Source organism: Thamnophis sirtalis, unplaced genomic scaffold (assembly GCF_051295495.1).
Source record: "Thamnophis sirtalis isolate CommonGarterSnake01/CBP01778 unplaced genomic scaffold, rThaSir2_p1.2 scaffold_1, whole genome shotgun sequence".
Lineage (NCBI taxonomy): Eukaryota > Metazoa > Chordata > Lepidosauria > Squamata > Natricidae > Thamnophis > Thamnophis sirtalis.
The window spans coordinates 153,305,999-153,326,750 of record NW_028261381.1 but is presented as its reverse complement, the minus strand read 5'-3'; the positions used below and the strand labels follow the sequence as shown (position 1 = coordinate 153,326,750).

Sequence of the window (20,752 nt, the reverse complement as noted above, 5' to 3'; positions counted from 1 at the left end):
AAAGATTTCATTTATTCTCCATAGTGAGGGGGGAGGAGTATCCAGGATGGGTTTGACCTTATCCTCTCGTGATTGGTTTGAGTCAGATAAGCTCTTTGGGCTCCGCCCCCTGGCAGTGAGCATGCCCAGTTTTCTGACTCAAAACCTTCGTGAGAAGTTGCTCATTCGAGAGCTCCAGGAATTTACTAGGAAAATTCATTTGGATCCGTCGAGTTTGCCTCCCTGCTTTATACACAGCCTCCTCCTGCAAGATTGGAACTGCCACTAGCCCCCCTGGGGCGGCAGGCTGCCCTGGACACTGAGGAGATCCGAAGTCTCTCAGTGAGGAGCTTGACCAGGCAGCAGGAGAAAGGGCAAAAGCCTCTAGCAGGCAGCCCCAACCGCTGAGGCTTGTAAGTCGCTGGAGCGCTCCGTTGCTCCCCTCAAGGGTTGAGCGAGGAACCAGGGCTTTCAAACGCCCTGGAGCGCCCGCGCTGCCTCCACGTGGCCAGAGGATCGTGAGGAAGCCGAAGAAGCTGTTCCTGGCCACAGCGGCATCGGAGGAGAGGCAGGAGGAAGAGAATCCGGCTGGGAGCGCACGTGGCAAGCTCTCAGGAGCTCAAGCCTCGCTTCAGGCACTTTTAAATTTCGCGCCCCTTTGCAAGCCGGTCGGCGCCATTTTGAAGCCGGGAGGACCCACGTGGTCCAAAATGGCGGCGCCCAGCAACTACCAGGAAGGAGAATCCCAGGCAGTTGCAAGCAGGGACTGCAGCCCCACCGGAGGGGCAGAAGAACAAGCACCCAGGTCAGTGGCTTCCCCAGAGACTGCCCGAGGAGGGGGGGGAAGAGGAAAGGCTAAATGCAAAACCAAGCACCTTTCCCCCAGGGCAGATCCAGAGGAAGGGAGGGGTCACAAGCCCCCCAAGCCCTCTAAATACGAGCGGAGGAGGCATAAGGCTTTAGAGAGACTTTGCAACCAAGCAGCCAGCCATCAGAACGCCCCAGGCAAAGGGGGGGAAAATTCAGGCACTCCCTTATCCAGCGGAGGCTCAGGGGAGAATCCAGCCCTGCCAACAAGGATCCCTATAGACACCTCGGGGCTTTGGGGCTCCACTCAGGGGTGGCAATCCCCTATCACCCCTACTGTGGGGGCAGCCTTGCCTACTGGCTTTCCCCTTTTGGGCAGCCCCCCCCCTGCTCAGGGGGGCTTCAGCCCCAACCCAGCGCCTCCCACAGGAGCCCCCAACTTCCAAGAATTAATGATGCAGGCTTTTCAGCAATACATGGCTGCAGCATTCCAGCAGCCACAGCCTCAGGGGGCCCCCCTCCCCCCCACCCCCAGGGCCCCTGAATTCCCAGAGGCCCAGGAGGAAGAGATTCACAGCTCCTCAGATTCATCCCAGGAGGACAGTGACAATGAAAGTGAGGAAGGCGAGATCAGAGAACTCAAGCTATCAGAGGATGAAGGCATGCCTCCTCCTAAACCCACATTCACTGGGTTGTTCCAGCCCTCACTGTTTGAGTCCCTGCTCTTCAAGGCCAAGGCAACGGTCAAGCTAGGCAACAGAGCAGCGGAGGCCACACCCCAACGCCAGGGCCTCTCAGCAGAGAACATCTTTGATGAGCAGGCCATCGAGGCAGACACTGTTCCTACGCCCAAGACCTTCCTAGGCCTGATAAGGCGCCAATGGGCATCTCCTACAAAGGGCCCATCACCCTCCTCTTCAGACAGGATGTTCTTCAATGTGGACCAAGAGCTGGCTAAGCTACTTGCACAGCCCACCATAGATGATCCAATCGTGGCTCTTCATACATCCACCAACATGCCTGGGGAGCCAGAGGATGCCTTGAAGGCGGAGGACAAGAAGGCAGACCTCACCTTGCAGAGGGGCCATTTAGCAGCGGCCTGGGCGGTGAAAGCATCCACCACAGCCTCTTTCATCATCAGATCTTCCTTGCTGTGGCTGCAGGAGCTACAGCAACGCACCCCCATAGCAGATGCCCGGTCACATCAGGACATCAACAGGCTCGCAGCGGCCATCCAGTTCTCATCGGATGCCACCCTGGCTGCAGCCAGATTCGCTTCCAGGGCGATCGCATCGTCGGTGGCATCACGCAGGCTGCTGTGGCTTCGACAGTGGCAGGTGGAGGTTCGTCACAAGTGGCGCCTGGCTTCAGCCCCCTTCACAGGGGACTCCCTCTTTGGCTCGGCTCTGGACCGGTTCCTGGTTGAGAACAAGGACAAGAGGAAGGTCCTCGCCACTGCCCAGAAGAAAGGCAGCTTCAGGTCAACTCCATACCCCAGACGCTCCTACTCCCGGGGTCAGGACTCTGGTTCCTTCTTTCGGGGTCAGGACTTCCTTAGGGGGTCAGAGGCAGGTTTCTCAGGAGGCAGGCAGTATCAAGGGGGATTCCCTGCTAGACAGAGGTACCCAGACAGACAGCAAAGAGGCAGGCAACAGAAGCGGCCCTTTCGAGGGGGCGGAGGAGGCGGAGGGGGGCGCTCCTTCCGCAAATATTAAAGCTAGGTCCAGCACTCTCCCCATTGGGGGGTGCTTAGCGCACTTCGCTGACCGCTGGGACCTCACCTCCTCTGACAGATGGGTGCAGAAGACCATCAGGCATGGCCTTTCACTCGAATTTCTTTCCAGTCCCCCGAGCTTCTTCCGGATATGTCCGGTTTCTAAGAACCCGACCCGGAGGCTGCTGATGCAGGAAGCCATCCAACACCTGTTGGAGATCCGGGCGATCCAGCCAGTGCCTCCAGAGCAACAGGGTCAGGGGCACTATTCCATCCTGTTTGTCATCCCCAAGGCCTCTGGGGGCTGGAGAGCGATCCTTGACTTGAAACGCCTGAACCGTTCCATTCGCTATAGGAGGTTCAAGATGCACTCCCTACACTCTATCTTGGAGGGGGTTAGACAAGGAGACTTTCTCACTTCCATAGACCTCACTGAGGCCTATCTGCACATCCCCATTGCCCAGGATCACCGTAGGTACCTCAGGTTCTGCTACATGGGTCATCACTATCAGTACCGGGCCCTCCCCTTCGGGCTGTCTTCGGCCCCGAGGGTATTCACAAAGGTAATGGCAGCGCTGGCAGCGCACCTGAGACAGGTCCCGGTGCGCATCCAATGTTACCTGGATGATCTGCTCCTGCAGTCATCTTCCTTTAGGGGCGCTCTGCAAGACCTAGACATCACCATGACAGTCCTGAGGGACCATGGGTTTACAGTGAACCTAGCCAAGAGTCACCTCCACCCCTCTACTAGTCTGATTCACCTAGGAGCCAGAATAGACACCCAGGCGGGCATGGTCTTCCTGTCACCCGACAGACAGATAGCGCTTAGACAGCTAGCCTCCTCGATAGCCAGGAAGCGCAAGGTGTCCCTAGCCACTCTGTCTAAACTACTAGGCACCATGGTCTCCGCCATTGGCATCGTCCCGTGGGCTCGCCTCCACACCAGAGATCTCCAATGGTTCCTCTTGCCGTTCCAGCGAAGACGCTGTTCGCAGACCAAGGTACTTCTCCCGCTAGACGTCTCCCGCTCCCTGGCTTGGTGGACATCCCCAGCGATCACAAAGGGCGAAACCTTCTGGACACCAGACCGCTTGACGGTAACGACGGACGCCAGTCTGAGTGGGTGGGGTGCCCATCTGCTGGCTCAGATGGCGCAAGGAGAGTGGACTCAGGCGGAAGGGACTCACAACATAAACTGGTTGGAGCTCAGGGCGGTCCGCCTGGCTCTGTTACGGTTCCAGAATTCGGTCAGGGGCCAGCACATATTAGTCCTCACAGACAATATCACCACCAAGGCTCACATAAACAGACAGGGGGGGACAAGATCAAGGGCCCTCATGAAGGAGGCCAAACGTCTGGGTCAGTGGGCCGAAAGGAACCTCCGGTCTTTGAGGGCAGAACACATAGCGGGGGTGGACAACACCAGGGCCGACTGGCTCAGCCGGGCCGAGGTGGACAACTCAGAGTGGAGGCTACAGCCTGCGATATTCGAGGAGGTGGCCGAGCGCTTCGGGCGCCCGGAAGTCGATCTGTTCGCCACTCCCCTCAACACTCAGCTCCCGAGGTTCTTCTCCAGGTACCGGACACGGGGGGCGGAAGGGACGGACGCTCTGCGGAGCTCATGGCCCAGGGGTCTTTTGTATGCCTTTCCTCCCTTGCCTCTGATTCCCAGGGTCATACGGAAGATCCTTCAGGAGGGGGCGGAAGTGGTTCTGTTGGCTCCTCATTGGCCCCGGAGGCCTTGGTTTGCAGATCTCCAGTCTCTGTCAGTGGAGAGGCCCTGGAGAATTCCCCAGGAGAGGATCTCCCTCAGCCAGGGGGCGCTGGAGCACCCGGATCCTCAATGGCTCCAGTTGACCGCTTGGCGGTTGAGCGGAGCATCCTGAGGAAAGACCTCTTCTCCCCCAGGGTGATAAGGACTATCCAGGCCGCCCGCAGGCCCTCCACAGAGCGCATCTATGGCTCCACTTGGCGGGCCTTTGACTCTTGGTGCAACTCCCGGGGGTTCAACCCCATCCAGGCTACGGTGCCTCAGGTTCTGGACTTCCTCCAGGCGGGCCTGGATAGAGGGTTAGCTCCTAACACAATTAGGAGACAGGTCTCAGCCATCTCATCAGTTCTCCTGTGTGGCAGAAACCAGAGCCTGACGCACCACCCCATGGTCAGGCAATTCCTTAAGGGGGCCTCCAACCTCAGACCACCTACGGTACACAGGTACCCTTCCTGGGATTTACACAGGGTATTGGACGCTCTAACGGGCGCCCCATTTGAGCCATTACAAACAGTTTCCCTTAAGTTCCTGACCCTGAAGGTGGCTTTCCTGGTGGCCATCACTTCCGCCAGGCGGATATCCGAACTGCAGGCGCTGTCCACCAGGGAGGATCTCTGTGTCTTTCACCAAGATAGGGTGGTGTTACGGCTGGATCCATCCTTCATTCCCAAGGTGTGCTCCTGCTTCCATCGGGCCCAGGAACTGATTTTGCCCAACTTCTGCCCAGACCCTTCTCACCCATTGGAGAGGAAGTGGCACACTCTGGACGTTAGGAGGGCTCTGAGGATTTACCTCAGGAGAACCAGGCCAAACAGGAAATCCGAAGCCCTGTTTGTCTCCTTCCAACCAGGATCCCTGGGTAATAAGGTAACTTCCACCACTATCGGCAGGTGGTTGCGAACCTGCATTGCCACTGCTTACCAATCGCAGGGGTTACAGACACCAAATCATATCACAGCCCACTCCACACGGAGTGCTGCCACATCCACGGCCTGGGCCACACAAGCATCCCTGGCCGAAATCTGCAGGGCAGCCACGTGGGCTTCCCCCTCTCCCTTTGTTAGGAACTATAAGTTGGACTCCTTTGCCTCGGCAGAGGCCTCGTTCGGCCGCAGGGTGTTGCAGGCGGTTCACAGGGCAGGACCCGTGCCTCAACAGGCCTGAGAGGGGGACATATGGCCTCAGGGATCTCCCTCCCTAGGGACGTGCAGGCTTTGGTACGTCCCATCCTGGATACTCCTCCCCCCTCACTATGGAGAAAGGGCGTTGGTACTTACCTGATACGCCTCTTCTCATAGTGGGGGGAGGAGTATCCAGTCCCTCCCTGACTATGTTTGTACAACTAAGTGTTATGTTCATTGTTTATATTGTTATTTAATTATTGATGTTGGAAGACAATAAAAGCAAAAAAACTGAATCAAGAGTCTGGAGTGAATGATGCAACGAGTCGGAGAGAGTTCTTCGTCATAAAACTGGGCATGCTCACTGCCAGGGGGCGGAGCCCAAAGAGCTTATCTGACTCAAACCAATCACGAGAGGATAAGGTCAAACCCATCCTGGATACTCCTCCCCCCACTATGAGAAGAGGCGTATCAGGTAAGTACCAACGCCCTTTTCACACCAGAAACCAAACCATTTCCATCTAGGTCTTAATGCATGGGTAGGGATAGAAATGGAGAACAGTTCAGAACATAATGGTATGTGATAAAACAAGATCTTAACTAATGAAGCCAAATACATGAATTGATAATACAATAAGTTCATCCTGTTGTCTTGTATCACAACACTCTTAGTTCATACCATTTGTGATGATCACAATCACAAAATTGGCTGTGTCAGGCAACTTCCAGGGTCAATAAACCTCCTTGGTTTACCTCAGTAAATTCACAATAGGCAGGGAGATAGCCATTACTGAAATTACATTGCTGAAATTTTCAGTTCGGGTTAGTGGAGTAAACAATGTTATGTTGACCTGATCTACGTGCAGAAATTTTCTGAACTTATATTCAGATAAAGCTTTTGTTCTCAGTGAAAATATTGCGAAGTACAGCTTGAATGGCATAATTATGACAGTGTTCATATAGCAATATAGCAATAGCAGTAGACTTATATACCGCTTCATAGGCCTTTCAGGCCTCTCTAAGCGGTTTACAGAGAGTCAGCATATTGCCCCCAACAATCTGGGTCCTCATTTTACCCACCTCGGAAGGATGGAAGGCTGAGTCAACCCTGAGCCGGTGAGATTTGAACCGCTGACCTGCTGATCTAGCAGTAGCCTGCAGTGCTGCATTTAACCACTGCGCTACCTTGGCTCTTACAAATTAATAATTGTATTAGGTTATTCATTGAGAATGGGTTAGATCAGGGGGTCCCCAACCACTGGACCTTGAGCCATTTGGAACGAGTCTGTGGAGGTCGCCGGCGAATGTGCGCACGTGCATCCCCACTAGGGCAAGCATGTGTGTTCCATTTGCATGAGTGGGGTGCATGCGGGACTGCTGCTTGTAGAACTGTGCAAATGGAACTGCGCATGCGCTTGCCACCACACATGAGGAACCAACCCCATGCCCCACGCCATTTCACAAAGCCAGAAAGGTAGGGAAACTTTGGGTTAGGTATCACCAGAATGGTAATGATACTCAGTTATACACCAGTGCCCTCAGCAATTCCAGTATCTTCAGAGTTCTTTTCCAGTGCCTGGGGGCTTTGGAAATCTGGATGAGTAACTTAATCCTTGCAAAACTGAATGGGTTTGAGTTTTAGGCCTCCTCCTAATTTTCTGACTGGGATAATTGTATTCTCCCAAACAAACCTGGTAATATTACTGTTTTTTTCAAGGAGCAGGTGGCAGCTGTGGCCAGGAGGCTATGTAGAAATCTACCTTATATGCTAATTATACCCAGTTCTGGATTGGGAAGTTCTGCTCATGGTCACTCCTGCTTAGTCACTTCCTGGCTGGACTATTACACAGAAATGTATTCTACATGGGACTGCCCTTGAGTATTCAGAAGATGCAGTTGGTCTAGAATACAGTGGTGCAAGCAGTTTTAAGATGCACCATAACACCATTGCAAACTGCATTACAAGCTGCATTGGCTCCCACTAGATTCTGGGTTTAAAGTACTACTTGTCACCTATAAAACCTTGCACAGCACAGGGCCGGATTATTTCTAGGACTTCTGTCTCTAGTTGTTTCTGCCTATCCCATCAGATCCAGTGGGATGGGCATGATCCAGCTCCATTCTATGAAACTATGCCATTAAGTGGAATCCTGAAGATGTTCCTTCTTTATCGCTGACCTAAACTTTTGAATAGCTTCTCTTTTGAATGTCAGATGGCCCTCACCTGCTAACCTAGAATTGAATTCTTGGATTGGTCTGCAAGATAGGACTGTATACAAATCCAAAGTAATAAGTTTTGGATTATGATTGCTGAAACTTAAGATAGAATATTACGCAGAACCACATATCTGTGTAGGGAAAGGGTGGACAACTCTTGTTCCATGTAGAGCTCCTACCTCCTGTTTTGCGGGTTTTTAAATTCCATTAATGGCAAACACAGAATAAAATAGGCACAATTGTCCAGTGGTTATCTGTGGAAAACTAAAGACAATTAGCTGCAATAAATATTATATACCTAACTTAAACTGGCATCCTCAAACATCTCACAATGGGAAAAAACCCTGGAATTTCAGAACCCATCTCCCCCTACTTTTTATGAAATTAATGAAATCACTGCCATACCTCTTGCAGCCTTTGACCATTGAAGATGACTAGGGGAAAAAAACAATACATCGTATAATTACAAAAAAAATGTCCAGATTCTAGGATCTTTTTTGACACGTAATTGTCTTGTGGGGTGAAATCGAGGACCTAGACAATTCTACATCTGTTGCTCTTTGTTTTATAGACCTTGCCATTGACATATCTCTGATCCATGTAACACTTTTGAGCCAAACGTTTTCTGATATCAGAATAGTTTCCAGATGGAGAAATGCTTAAAATATCAACGAGGGCTTTCCTAAACTCCCAAGTTGTTCTTTTTAGTTGACATATTTATTAGCATGGCATAAATAATACAAAAACTAGCATCTGGAAATCTGAGATGGAAGGGAAGCTTCCTCCCCTGCATTTCCTTTTACAAAACCTATATGAGAAACTGTAATGTATACTGGCAGGCAGGTGGCCATGTTACAGAGCTAAGTGAGGAGTCCAATTTTATAATAGATGCCATAGGATAATCTGACAGCTTGTACCTGGCACAGAGCAGTATTTAATTGCATTCTCATTCTTAAGAGCACTTCAAAGCTAAGTTATTTTTTTTCTTGACTTATCCTTCCACCACACCCTCCAGTACTGCAATAACCTGCACACAACTTACACTAAAGTTGGACTATTAACCTTGCTAGGTTTGTTGTTTCTCCTAAGGGTTTAAATAAACAGGCCTCCCGTGCTGCTTACACATTAGCCATCTATAATCCATTTTCTTCAGGAAGTATGGTACTTAGGTTGGTGTCCTTTTCTTTAATGTCATGGGGAAATGCTTGCTGATTTTATGTGGGCGGTAACTTTCCTATTTTATTTGCCGTTTCTTTTCACTGTGTTAAGTGTGCAACTAAATAATATCTGAGGGGGAACTGAGGGATGCTTAAATTATAGTGGAGCGATTATAAATGATTTGGGGGGATTCCACACTAATTAACTTCCTGGTTAGGGCTGATTTGTTTTGCAGTGTGCAATCTATTACACTGGCCATTCCTTTAAGAGAAATTGAATGGGATGGAGGGAGGAAACAGACAAAGTATCTAGATACAACATGGATATTATTACATTCCATTGCATTTTTCTGAGGTGGACTTATCTCTTGTGCAGGATTGGCCATTTAATCATTGTTTGTACAGTAAAGTGAGCCTGAGAAAGAACGTATGCTAAATTCCTGGTCTTTTTCATTCTGGGTGGGATTGCAGGTCATTAAGAATGGGGTGGTTTTTTCTTTTTCTCCATGAACTTTCCTTCAGCAAATTAACAAAGAATTTTTCTTCCTGGACAGCATACTGTAATGAATTGTTAAAATGACTTGACAGTCTATCAAGGGTCTGTTAAACATTTAGCTCTTTACCTGGTTCCTGTTTAACTGTGATCCTTCTTGAACAAGCAGTTATTCTCATGGCAATCCAGTTTAAATAAGACTTTCAGACTGTATGTAGGAGAATGATCAGATGGTGTCTCAGAGAGGAAAATGTTTGCAAATAAAAATGTTAATGTTATTGGAGAGAAAGCTAATCAGACCTAAAATCGCCAACTGAGCTTTGGGGTGGGGCAACATGAATGGCTGCATCCTGGGAACATTAACATGTGATGAGCTGCCTAAGGTTTATATGTGGTTTTGGAGGCTACATTATGATCCTTGCATTCTTCAGTATTGACTTTTGCCATCTCTTGCTATTTGATGGGTAGAACATTTTACCATATTTTTCGGAGTATAAGACGCACCAGAGTATAAGGCAAATTAAAAAAAAGTTTTTGCACTCTCCTCCCCAAAACAGACGGTTTTTTCAAAAACAGGCTTGTTTTTCTTTCAAAAAAGGGCATGAATAGCCCTTAGGAGGCTTGTAGAGCGTTCCTGGGGAGTGGGCCACCCAAAAACAAGCACAAAATGGCCAATTTTTGTCAAAAATAGGGCATTAGGAAGCTTATAGAGTGCTCCTGGGAGCTGAGGGGGGGGGAACTGAGCAAAAAACAGGCCATTTTTTTGCTCATTTATGCCCTCCTCAGCCCCCAGGAGCTCTCTGAAAGCTTCCTACAAGCTATGCACAGCCATTATGGTGAAGGGGCGGGGTTTCAAGAGGCAAAAAATTCTGTGTTCAGTATGTAAGATGCACCCAGATTTTCAGCCTCTTTTTTGAGGGAAAAAGGTGCATCTTATATTCTAAAAAATATGGTAATTGTTTTTGTTTCTGCTATTTGATTTTAATTTATTTCATACTTGCCCTATCATATTGGCTATGTTCAAAATACAGAGATTATTCTTAAATGCAGCATATTCTTGTCCCATAGAGAAAGTTTAAGATGGACAAGGAAGAGAGATAGCATTCATTCAGTCTAAGTTTAATTTTTCTGTATCCTTGTTTTCTATTCTTTAATTCATGATTCTCCCCATTTTCCTTACTTTATTGCTTTCTTGAAGATTATGTCCTCTGCTCTACTCCTTTCAAAGCTAATTTTTCCACTGGTTCCCAATTTTGGAAAAAAATAAATTAAGCAACAATATGAACTTACTTGTGTTAAAGTATTTCTAATTTCCCTTGTGGTGCAAACTAAGCCCTCAAGGAGGTACATGAGAAAGAAATTAAAACAAATTCAGAGACCAGATTACTAGCAAAAGCAACTTCCCTAACTGTCTTTTTAATGGAGCACAATATAGGACTTTTGAGAGAGATAGTAAACTATTAGGAGGTAACTATGGAAAAGAATCCAGTCATTTGATAGGATGTTATAGGTTGAAAATAGCACCTTGAATTGGGCTTGGAAGCAAATTGGAAACCAAAGCAATTGTTGGGAGACACAGGAAAGGGAGTTGGTAAAAAGTGTATCAAAATATCTAGTTTTGTGGTAGATGAACTAATTGTATTTTCCAAACATTCTTCAATGAGTGACTACAGCATTTTTATTTATTTAGTAAATGTATGCACATGCAGTGATCTAAGTAGGAATGGTTAAAGCATGGACCATGACAGTTACATCCATCAACTCCAAGGAGAGATGGAGACAGTATACCAACTGATGCCGAGTAGGACAACCATCGGGCCATCCAGGATTTCTATTGTATCCAGCAACATGCCCAAGCTACATCTGACCTCTGAAAGGTGAAAAATGATGTAAAGTACTTATTGTCCAGCCTCATCTTCTGGGAACATTCAACCAAATCAACTAGAACCAAGCAACATGTCTTCTTAGATCCCATATTAGCCAAATATTCAAGAAGAAATTCATAATTAGGCTGGAACACTCATGAGAAAAAGTCTATACTCTTGTCACCAGCACAGATATTTGCTAGCTGTTACTGAAGGTATTTGCATCTTCAGTAACCGCTATCTTCTGGTTATCCTCTATCATCAATGGTTTTTTAGGACAGAGGGGGTCCTCTGATCCTCCCAGAAATGGCTTGGGAGAAGATTTTAAACATTTCTGCTTATAAAGGTTTTGGTAATAAATGATTTACAGGAGATCTGGCAAAACTGTGTGACAGGCATGGTAAGATCTGAATGTTTAATTGCTCATAAAGATATGCAATTCCTGACCAAACAAGATTTTGGTAAATTTTAAATTGTTTTGTTTGGCTTCACTGACATGTATATACTGAAGTGTTTGCAATAATTTTAGGTAGGGTTTATACAACTATATACTCAGGGTTTTGTCCTTGTAGAAAATGACCAATTCCATAAAAAAGATAACATACTTCAAAGACAGGTTAAATGAGCTCAGTATATCACAGCTGTTTTAACTGTGGTTTAAAGATGACTAACTCCAGAAAGCTGATAATTAACAAGGCCTTATCTGCTGTGTGTGCATTGCTTTCAAAACCTGGACATTTTTGGTGTGTGTTTCATTTTTTACCATCATATTTTTCAGTCTCTGAATAGAGCCAGCTGTGATTATACAGTGAAAAATAGCAAACCAGCATGCTGGTTCTAGTTAGCAAACATTACATTCATCTTGCAAGTTCCTTTTGGACTTTCTTCCAAAACTTCAGCTGGGGGTGTTATTTCACAGGCCGACACCTTGTGAATTTGGGCTTGAAATATGAATTTATGGTCTCTGCAAAATTAATCATTAGCTCTAAGGAGGATCTGGGCATGCAATGTAGAAAGGACTTTAAAAACGGAAACATGAGAAAAATATATTCGTCTTTTTAGTACAGAGGAGATAGGGAAGATACTTATTTGGTTCATGATTGTATAAATGCTATAAAGTACATCTGAACCAGGGGTAAAATTCAGTAGGTTCTGAGAGGTTCTGGAAAACCGATAGCAGAAATTTTGAGTAGTACGGAGAACTGGCAATTTTCTCTCTTTCCAGATTTCTTAATAAAAAATTTCAGACAAAGAATGCATACAAATTACTTGCACTAAAGAACTTAGTTTACTAACATGTACAATATATGTTAGAAGAAATAGATATGAAGTAGGGTGCGTATGTAAGTTCTCATGTGTAGACTGTTTAGGAGAATGTTGGCTAATGAGATGGAAACAAAATAGAATGAATTTGAAAAAAAATGGACACACTATAGAACAGGGGCTGCTCAAGGTCCCTGGGCCGGAAGCGGCCCGCTGGATGCTTAAATCTGGCCTGGGGAGCCGGCCTGAAAATAGCAAAGCTGTCTCCTCTTCCCCCCTCCCAGCCAGCCCATGGAGGAGAACTACAATGCTGATCTGGCCCTCAAGGAAATCCAGTTTGACATTCTGGATATAGAAAGAGCAGGCATATTCATCCATTTCTACTTAAGATATTTATTTCTAGCATAAAGTAAGGAGTAGAGAAAAACAAGTACATAGTAAAAGTATGACATCAAATCAACTGAATTAATACTGTACAAGTGGAAATAGAAAGTATGTTCTGGTGGCAGAAAGGAGTGGGAAGTAAGCCCACAGGCAGCTTTGGGTTTTAAATGATGCCAAAGGCTTAGATGCTGCAAACAGTTCCTTCTTTTCTAAAGCAGAACTGTGTTTCCTGTTCTTTCACTGAAAGTTCCAAAGCAAGAAGCAGATTGTTGTCAGATCAAATTAAAAATATCTAACTAATATCAAATCTCATCAACCCCCCCCCCCCCCGCACGTAGTTCTCTAATCTTCCTTCCCTCATCAGTTTCACCTTATCTTTGGCATCTAGAAGTCAGAAAAACAGGTGTGAGCTTGTCTTGTTTCTAGGACAGTCTTCTACATTTTGCTGACCTCCATTTGCATTCAGGCTACACATTCCAGTATTCCCAGCCAGCTGGAGAGCATCCAGCTAGAGGGAACATCGATCTATAAGATAAGCAGGTGGTGAGAAAAATGGAGTGGCAAAAATGTGGAACAGCTGTTGAGAACATGCTTTTTTCGCTGTGCCTTTTTTGTGTGTCCATGGCTGTGCTTAGCATGATCGCTCTCAATTAGCTGCAGTGATTGTGATGACACATTCAAAGTGCTGCTTTTGTGCTCTGTATGTCAAAGCTTTGAGCATTCTGTGCCATAAGAATTTTACTTTGCAAGCCCTTTGATCATGGAGATAAAAGTTTTTTTGAATTTTTCCCCTCCTTTTTACAATGAAATAGTGATGAGCCTTGTATCCTGGGCACAGCAAATTTTAGTCATCCTTGTGGTTTCAACAGTTCCATCATTTTCTTCCTTTGTACTGTGGTACTTCTAGTCATGAGCAAGAAAAATATGGCTCTAGTACAGCCATGGCAAACCATTTGGGCTCAGCATGTCAATTCAGAAAATGCCTAATTTGACTCTGCTGGTGTCTCTGTCTCTCTCACACACAAAACACAATTAATAAAAAAGAATAATAAATAAATTATTAAATAAAGAAATACATAATTGTAAAATGTGCAAGGGGTTTTCATGGGAAAGACACTGGAGTGGTGGGTTTCCATTTCCTTCCCTAGTGGATCACATTTTGTCAGAGCTCTCTGCAACCAAGAAATTAAAAGACGCTTGCTCCTGGGGAGGAAAGCTATGGCAAATCTAGACAGCATACTGAAAAGCAGAGACCTCACCCTGCCAACAAAATGCGTATAGTCAAGGCTGTGGTTTTCCCAGTTACAATGTATGGCTGTGAAAGTTGGACCATAAAAAGGCTGAGCGCCAAAGAATTGAGGCCTTTGAACTATGGTGCTGGAGAAGACTCCTGCAAGTTCCTTGGATTGCAAGGCAATCAAACCAGTCAGTCCTAGAGGAGATCAACCCTGACTGCTCCTTAGAAGATCCCGAAGATGAAACTCAAATACTTTGGCCACCTAATGAGAAGGAAGGACTCACTAGAGAAGAGCCTAATGTTGGGAAAGATTGAGGGCAAAAGAAGAAAGGGATGACAGAGAATGAGGGGGCTGAATGGAGTCACTGAAGCAGTAGGTGTGAGCTTAAATGGACTCCAGAGAATGGTAGAGGAAGTTTCCATGGGGTCACAATGGGTCGGACACGACTTCTCAACTAACAACAACAATAACAAGAGATGTGTAATGGTTAGAATTGGATTGCAGCCATAGAAAAGGCAACTCATTGAGGTCATACCAGATAGTAATAGCTAAGGAAAGGGATTTGGAGCATGCCTACCCTGTCTATAAACTGGCAGGGCAGACAGGTAGGTACCCTATGCCGGTGATGGTGAACCTGTGGCACGTGGAGCCCTCTGTGGGCACGTGAGCCATCGCATAAGCTTAGCTCTACTATGCATGCATGTGTGCCTCCAGCCGGCCAGCTGATTTTCAGATCTCTACTATGCATGCGGGAGACATGAATGCATGTGCGGGCGGAGCGGGTGTGGGTGTGTGTGGCTCCCCCCCCCCCCGCATCCTGTTTTTGGTCCCAGGAGGCTTCAGGGAGGCCTGCTAGGCCCCAAACAGGGCACGAGGAGGGGGTAGCACACATGTGGGGGTGGGGGTCACACTGGGGATTCATGTGGGCGGGGGGCGGGACGCATTGCATTATGAGTGTGGGTATGCACATGCGTGCTGTTGCATGCGTGCGTGCCCACGATTTCGTCACGTGAGGAGAAAGAGGTTAGTCATCACTGCCCTATGCCATTTAAATCTTTAAAGGTGATAGAACAGGGGGGTGACATGAACAAAGTGTGAGGTGCCCAAAACTGCACATGACACTGCATGCTGGACTCGGTCATAACTCCCGGGTTGTTTTCAAGTGCATGCTGACCTATCTTGCATTGCAGTAATTCAACTGGAAGGTGACTAAAGGGTGAGTGATGGTGAGCAAAATCTCCTAGGCCAGGAAAGGACACAATTGGCACACCAACTGAACCTGTTCAAAGGCCGCCCCTTAGCCACGATGGGTCCAGGATTCTCTAGCTTTCTTTATGACCCCCCCCATCTTTGACTTCTTATCTAATCCCAATATTCTATTTATTACCAGCAACTTGTTCGCTAAGCAAAGTAGTCACTAAATGAAACCGCAGTTGTGCTTTTGATCTTACTTCAGCTTTTTTTGCTTTGCGGACCACAAAGATCATAAATGCAAGGATTGGTTTGCAAAGTTACTTTGTCGTCACTATTGTAACTTGAACAGTCACCGTCTGAGGTAGTTGCTAAATGAGGACCCCCGGTACTTCTCTACATACTAGGAGATAATTTTTGTGACTGCTAACTCCAGAAAGTGCAGGTCTTCTGGAACAGGCCATGAGATTGGACAAAGGAAATACTTTTATTGGCCCTTCTTGCCTACCTTTCAAGCTCCCTTTTGCTTCGACTGCATGTCTAACTCACAAAGGGGTTGTGCACTTCCCGGTCTTCCTGCCCTTTTGCCTTAAAGGGCATACAAACAAGATCCCACACACAATTTCACAATAACGATGCGAAAACATTCCATGTTTTTTGTTGTCTACAGTTTCTGAAATACTAAAACAGGTTCCCTGTCCCCCACCCCCACCCAAGTCTTCGTATTGTGCTTTAGGAACATTGCCCAGTTGATATTCAACATGTCCAGACAGAATTTAGGATTCCAGTTTTGCCTTCAGATCTGGAATAAGCACAGTACTCCATTGTTAACTGGCCTGACTGCAAAAAGGATGGGCTGGGACTGCTGTAATAAAAATAAACAAAAATTTGTCCAGATCTAATTTCTGTCTTTGAATGCCAGGCCCTGCCTGTTGTAATCCTTTAGGGTGCCAAGTGCACATAGAATTCCAGGGCAATTTAAAGGCGAGGTAGGAGTAAACTAACTTAATATTATATGTTTTTGTTAGGTTCAGCATTCTCCTGATTGAGTGCAAGACAGTGGATATTTATCTACAATAACTTGAACATTGCTTCCCCTCCAACATGATGCCCAGTTGCCCTTTGAAAGTAGGTTGGATTAAGAGATAAAGGTTGACCCAAAGTTACTTAATAAGTTCTTGTGCCCTCAGTATTGATTTCTTGATTTCCATGTCTGTACTCCAGCACTTTAACTGCTATACAAGGCTACCTCTTTATAAAGAGTGTGTTGATGGGAGAATTATGAGATGTACGTTATACTTGGAAGGCTCCATATTTACTGAAGGAGGCTGAACAAGTTAATGTCCAAAGTTCACCTGACGGGTGAACTTTGGCATGATTTTTTTCCTTTGGGCCAATTACCCTCTTTCAGCCTAACTTTACTTCACATGGAAGGAGGAAGTTCCATGTATCCTGCTTTGAGGCCCTGAATGAAAGGAATCAAATAAATAAAACTTCAAAAGCTGGACTTGATCCCAAAATGCCTGTTTAATTATTATTCCTATTAAAGTTTTATTAAGAGTTCATTATACTGCACCACCTGAGCTGAGGTGGAACAGTGGTTAGAGTGTAGTACTGCAGGCTACTTATGCTGCCTGCCGGCTGCCTGCAATTTGGCAGTTCAAATCAGCCTTCCATCCTTGGAAGATGGGTGAAATGAGGACCTAGATTGTTGGGGATAATAGGCTGACTCTGTAAACCGCTTAGAGAGGGCTGTAAAATCACTATGAAGTGGTATATAATCCTAAGTGCTATTGTTAAGCGCTATAGTCTTCACAAATTTAATGTCCTCCAAAAATTGTGGAACCTATCCCTATAATGCTCCATAGTGATAGAGAGGAGCAGCCAGGATTGGGTATTGCTGTTGTCTTCTGCCTGGAAACTGAGCCGGTCATCTTTTTTTTCTACTGGGACCTTTTCCATGTTTTCGGCTCAGTCGACTGGCTGTCGAGACATATAAATTGTTTCTCTGTGACCTAGATTTCTTCCACAGGTATTTTTTTTTAATTTTTGGATTGAATTTTTCTTTAAGTGATGGCTAACTGAGTATGGATAGTCATCCTGTTAGCTTTTCGCTGCAGTTTCCGCCCTTACAATAGGGACAGTTCTCGCTTCCAACATCAGAGTCCCCTTTTGAGGGGGAGGTGGTCGCCCTTACCGCCAGGGCAAATAGTTCGGGCATGACCCCACCTATTGGTGATCTCCAGGCTCTCTTCTCTGAGCCCTGGGTGGAGATCTCCTCGGATGCCTGGGTGATCAGCACGGTCACTCATGGTCTTCGTTTAGAGTTCATGTCCCTTCCCCCAAATTTCTTTTGTTCTTTTCCCCTGGCTCAACTCATACAGAAACGCAGGTTGATGCGTCAGGCTATTAAATATCTGCTTGACATCGCTGCAGTGGAACCGGTCCCGTCAGACCAGGTGGGGCGGGAGTTCTATTCGAACCTGTTCTTTGTGCCCAAGTCTTCGGGGGGCTGGAGAGCTATCCTCGACTTGAAGCTGTTGAACCAATACTTGGTTTATCGCAAATTCAAGATGGCCTCCCTTAAGTCCATTTTGGCAGGGGTTCGGGAGGGGGATTGCATGGCATCTATAGATCTTACAGAGGCTTACCTCCATAACCCCATATTCTCGGATCATAGACTCTTCCTCCAGTTCTCCTACCTGGAGCGCCATTACCAATATAGGGCCCTGCCATTTGGATTGTCGTCTGCACCCAGGGTTTTCACCAAGGTGCTGGCAGTAGTGGCGGCATACCTAAGGGCATTTCCTATTGGACTACATTGCTACCTGGATGACACTCAGGGAACATCCCCGAGTCAGACGAGGGTGGACCTTAAGCAGGTAATAGTCACCCTACAATGGTTAGGTTTTTCTGTTAACTTTGATAAGAGTTCTCTCTCCCCGTCCACTAGGATCCTCCATCTGGGGGCGGTTATAGATTCCTGCTCAGGGAAGGTTTTTCTCTCCCCGGACTGCAGGTCCAGTTTGGTTAAAATGGTTAAGCAAGTCCGCAGGGACCATTATGTTCCCATAGCCTCTCCAGCTTGTTGGGGAAGCTCATATCCTGCATTGAGGTAGTGCCACTACTTTGCAGTGGTGACTCCTGCCGTTCCAGAGGGCCAACACCAGCAGCTTGACAGCCAAGGTCGAGGCCACCCCTCAGGTACTGATCTCTCTCAAGTGGTGGCTGTCCCCAGCCTTGCTCCAGGAATGCGACTTCAGGGACCAGGAGCGCCTCGTCCTAACCACAGATGTCAGCCTGTTCGGCTGGGGGGCGACCCTAGGGTCTCAGTTGGCACAGGGTCGGTGGTCATGGCTGGAGCTCCAACACCATATCAATTGGTTGGAGCTCTGGGCAATCCATCTGGCACTCCAACACCTTTGGGTCTCTGTCGAGGATCATCACATACTTGTTCTCACCGACAATGTGGCTGCCAAGGCCCACATCAATCGGCAAGGTGGCACACATTCCAAGGCACTGCACGCCGAGGCGATGTCACTGGGCAACTGGATGGAGAGACACCTGCGGTCGATCTGGGCAGAGCACATTACGGGGTTTGACAACCATCAGGCCGCCTGGTTGAGTCGAGAGATGGTGGGCAACGGAGGCTCTCCCCGGAGCTGTTTCAGAGCATCTGCCAGAGGTTCAGGCAACTGGTGGTGGACCTCTTCGCCACTCCGGGTAATGCACAGCTTCTCCGGTTCTTTTCTCAGTTCCCAACTCGGGGAACCGAGGTGGCCAGACGGGCTGTTGTACGCTTTTCCTCCCCCTCATTCCCAGGGTCATTCAGAAGCTAGTCAGGGAACAGACAGAGCTGATCCTGGTGACACCGTATTGGCCGCGGAGGGCCTGGTTTGCAGATCTCATGACCCTGTCGGTCTGGCCTCCTTGGTGGATTACGGAGAGGGAGATACAGTTACACCAGGGGAGGTTAGTTCACCCGGAGCCACACTGGCTGCAACTAGCGTGTGAAGATTGAGTGGGAACACCTGAGGGGTTCACTTCTCGGCACGCGTGATTAGGACCATAGAGGCCTCACGCAGATAATCCACCACAAGGATCTACGACTCCACATAGGTTTCCTTCATGACCTGGTGCCAGGCTGCCCAGGTGGTGCCCACAAGGGCCTCTGTTCCACAGGTACTGGACTTCGTCCAAGATGGATTGGATAGGGGGCTTTCCCTGGGCACAGTGCGTAGGCAGCTGGCTGCCCTGGCTACTGTTCTTCCAGGGGAAGGTTCTGTTTCCCTCACCCAATTACCCATTGCTAAGAGGTTTATTTGGGGGGGGTCTCCAACTTACGCCCTCCAGTGGTTCATAGGTTTCCCACATGGAGCCTCCCTACTGTGTTGCGGGCCCTCAGGGCTGAAGCCTTTGAGCCGTTGAGGACAGTTAGCCTGAAGCTCCTAACTCTTAAGGTGGTGTTTTTAGTGGCTATCACGTCTGCTAGACGAGTGTCAGAATTGGGAGCACTTTCCTCCAGGGCGGATTTGTGTGTGTGTTCCACAGCAACAGGGTTGTGTTGAGGTTAGATCCAGTTTTTTTGCCAAAGGTGAATTCTATGTTCCATCGTTCCCAGGAGGTTGTACTTCCAGACTTCTGTCCGGATCCGGTTAGGGAACCAGAACAGCAGTGGCACCGGTTGGATGTTTGTTGGGCCCTGCATATATATTTGAAGTGGACGGCCTCCTTCCAGAGGTCGGAGGCACTATTTCTATCCTTCCAACCTTCATCGCTGGGTAAGAGGGTTACGTCCATTAGTCAGTGGATCCGCTTGGCATATGAGGCCTAGAGGTTGCCTGTGCTGGCGGGTATTACGGCATATTCGACAAGGAGCGCTGCCACTTCGGCAGCTTGGGCCTTGCAGGCTCTGATAGGCGACATTTGCAGACCGGCAACATGGGCCTCACCATCGCCGTTTATTCGGCATTATAGGTTGGATGCGTTCGCATCGGCTGATGCAGTGTTCGGGTGTAGGGTGCTACAGCAGGTCATTGCAGATCAGTAGTTTTCCCTCCCCCATGGGACTTAGCTTTGGTAGGTTCCTCTACTGGAGCCTCCTGTCCCTTACTCTGGAAAATGGCAGTTGGTCCAGTTCCCGCCCTAGGTTAGTTAGTCTACTGTGGTGGAGGGAGTTCTCCTTTGTGCCTTGTGCCTTGTTTTCAGGTCTCAACTGCCATTTCGCAGGTCACAGGCCTCGTCATCTCCACGCCTTCACTGAAAACTGGGGGAAGGCCCCAGTAGAGGGGCATCACCAAAAAAAGATGACTGGCTCAGTCTCTAGGCAGAAGGCAACAGCAATACCCAATCCTGGCTGCTCCTCCCTACCTATGAGAATGGGCGTCTCAGGTAGGACCAACGCCCCTTCTGACTGGGAATTAAGGTACCTGTTATCCAACGCCATTATTTTCTTTTTATTTACTTAAAACACTAGTTTTTAAAAATCGTGAAGTATTAATACCACTTTATAATGCCTTGGTAAGGCCATACTTGGAATGTTGCATCCAGTT

At 47.6% G+C, this 20,752-nt stretch overlaps 2 protein-coding genes across 5 annotated transcripts in view; both read left to right on the top strand.

Moving 5' to 3' along the window:
* FBXO34 (F-box protein 34) overlaps positions 1 to 20,752 on the top strand; it is a 74,667-nt gene that overhangs the window by 19,672 nt on the left and 34,243 nt on the right. The gene's annotated exons all lie outside the window — the stretch shown is intronic.
* On the top strand, positions 473 to 20,486 carry LOC148049781 (uncharacterized). The gene is given in 5 exon segments (XM_087704813.1): positions 473 to 2,006; positions 2,008 to 4,076; positions 17,881 to 18,082; positions 19,023 to 19,172; positions 20,409 to 20,486. Coding segments are annotated over 5 exon segments (3,264 nt in total). The 5' UTR covers positions 473 to 1,241.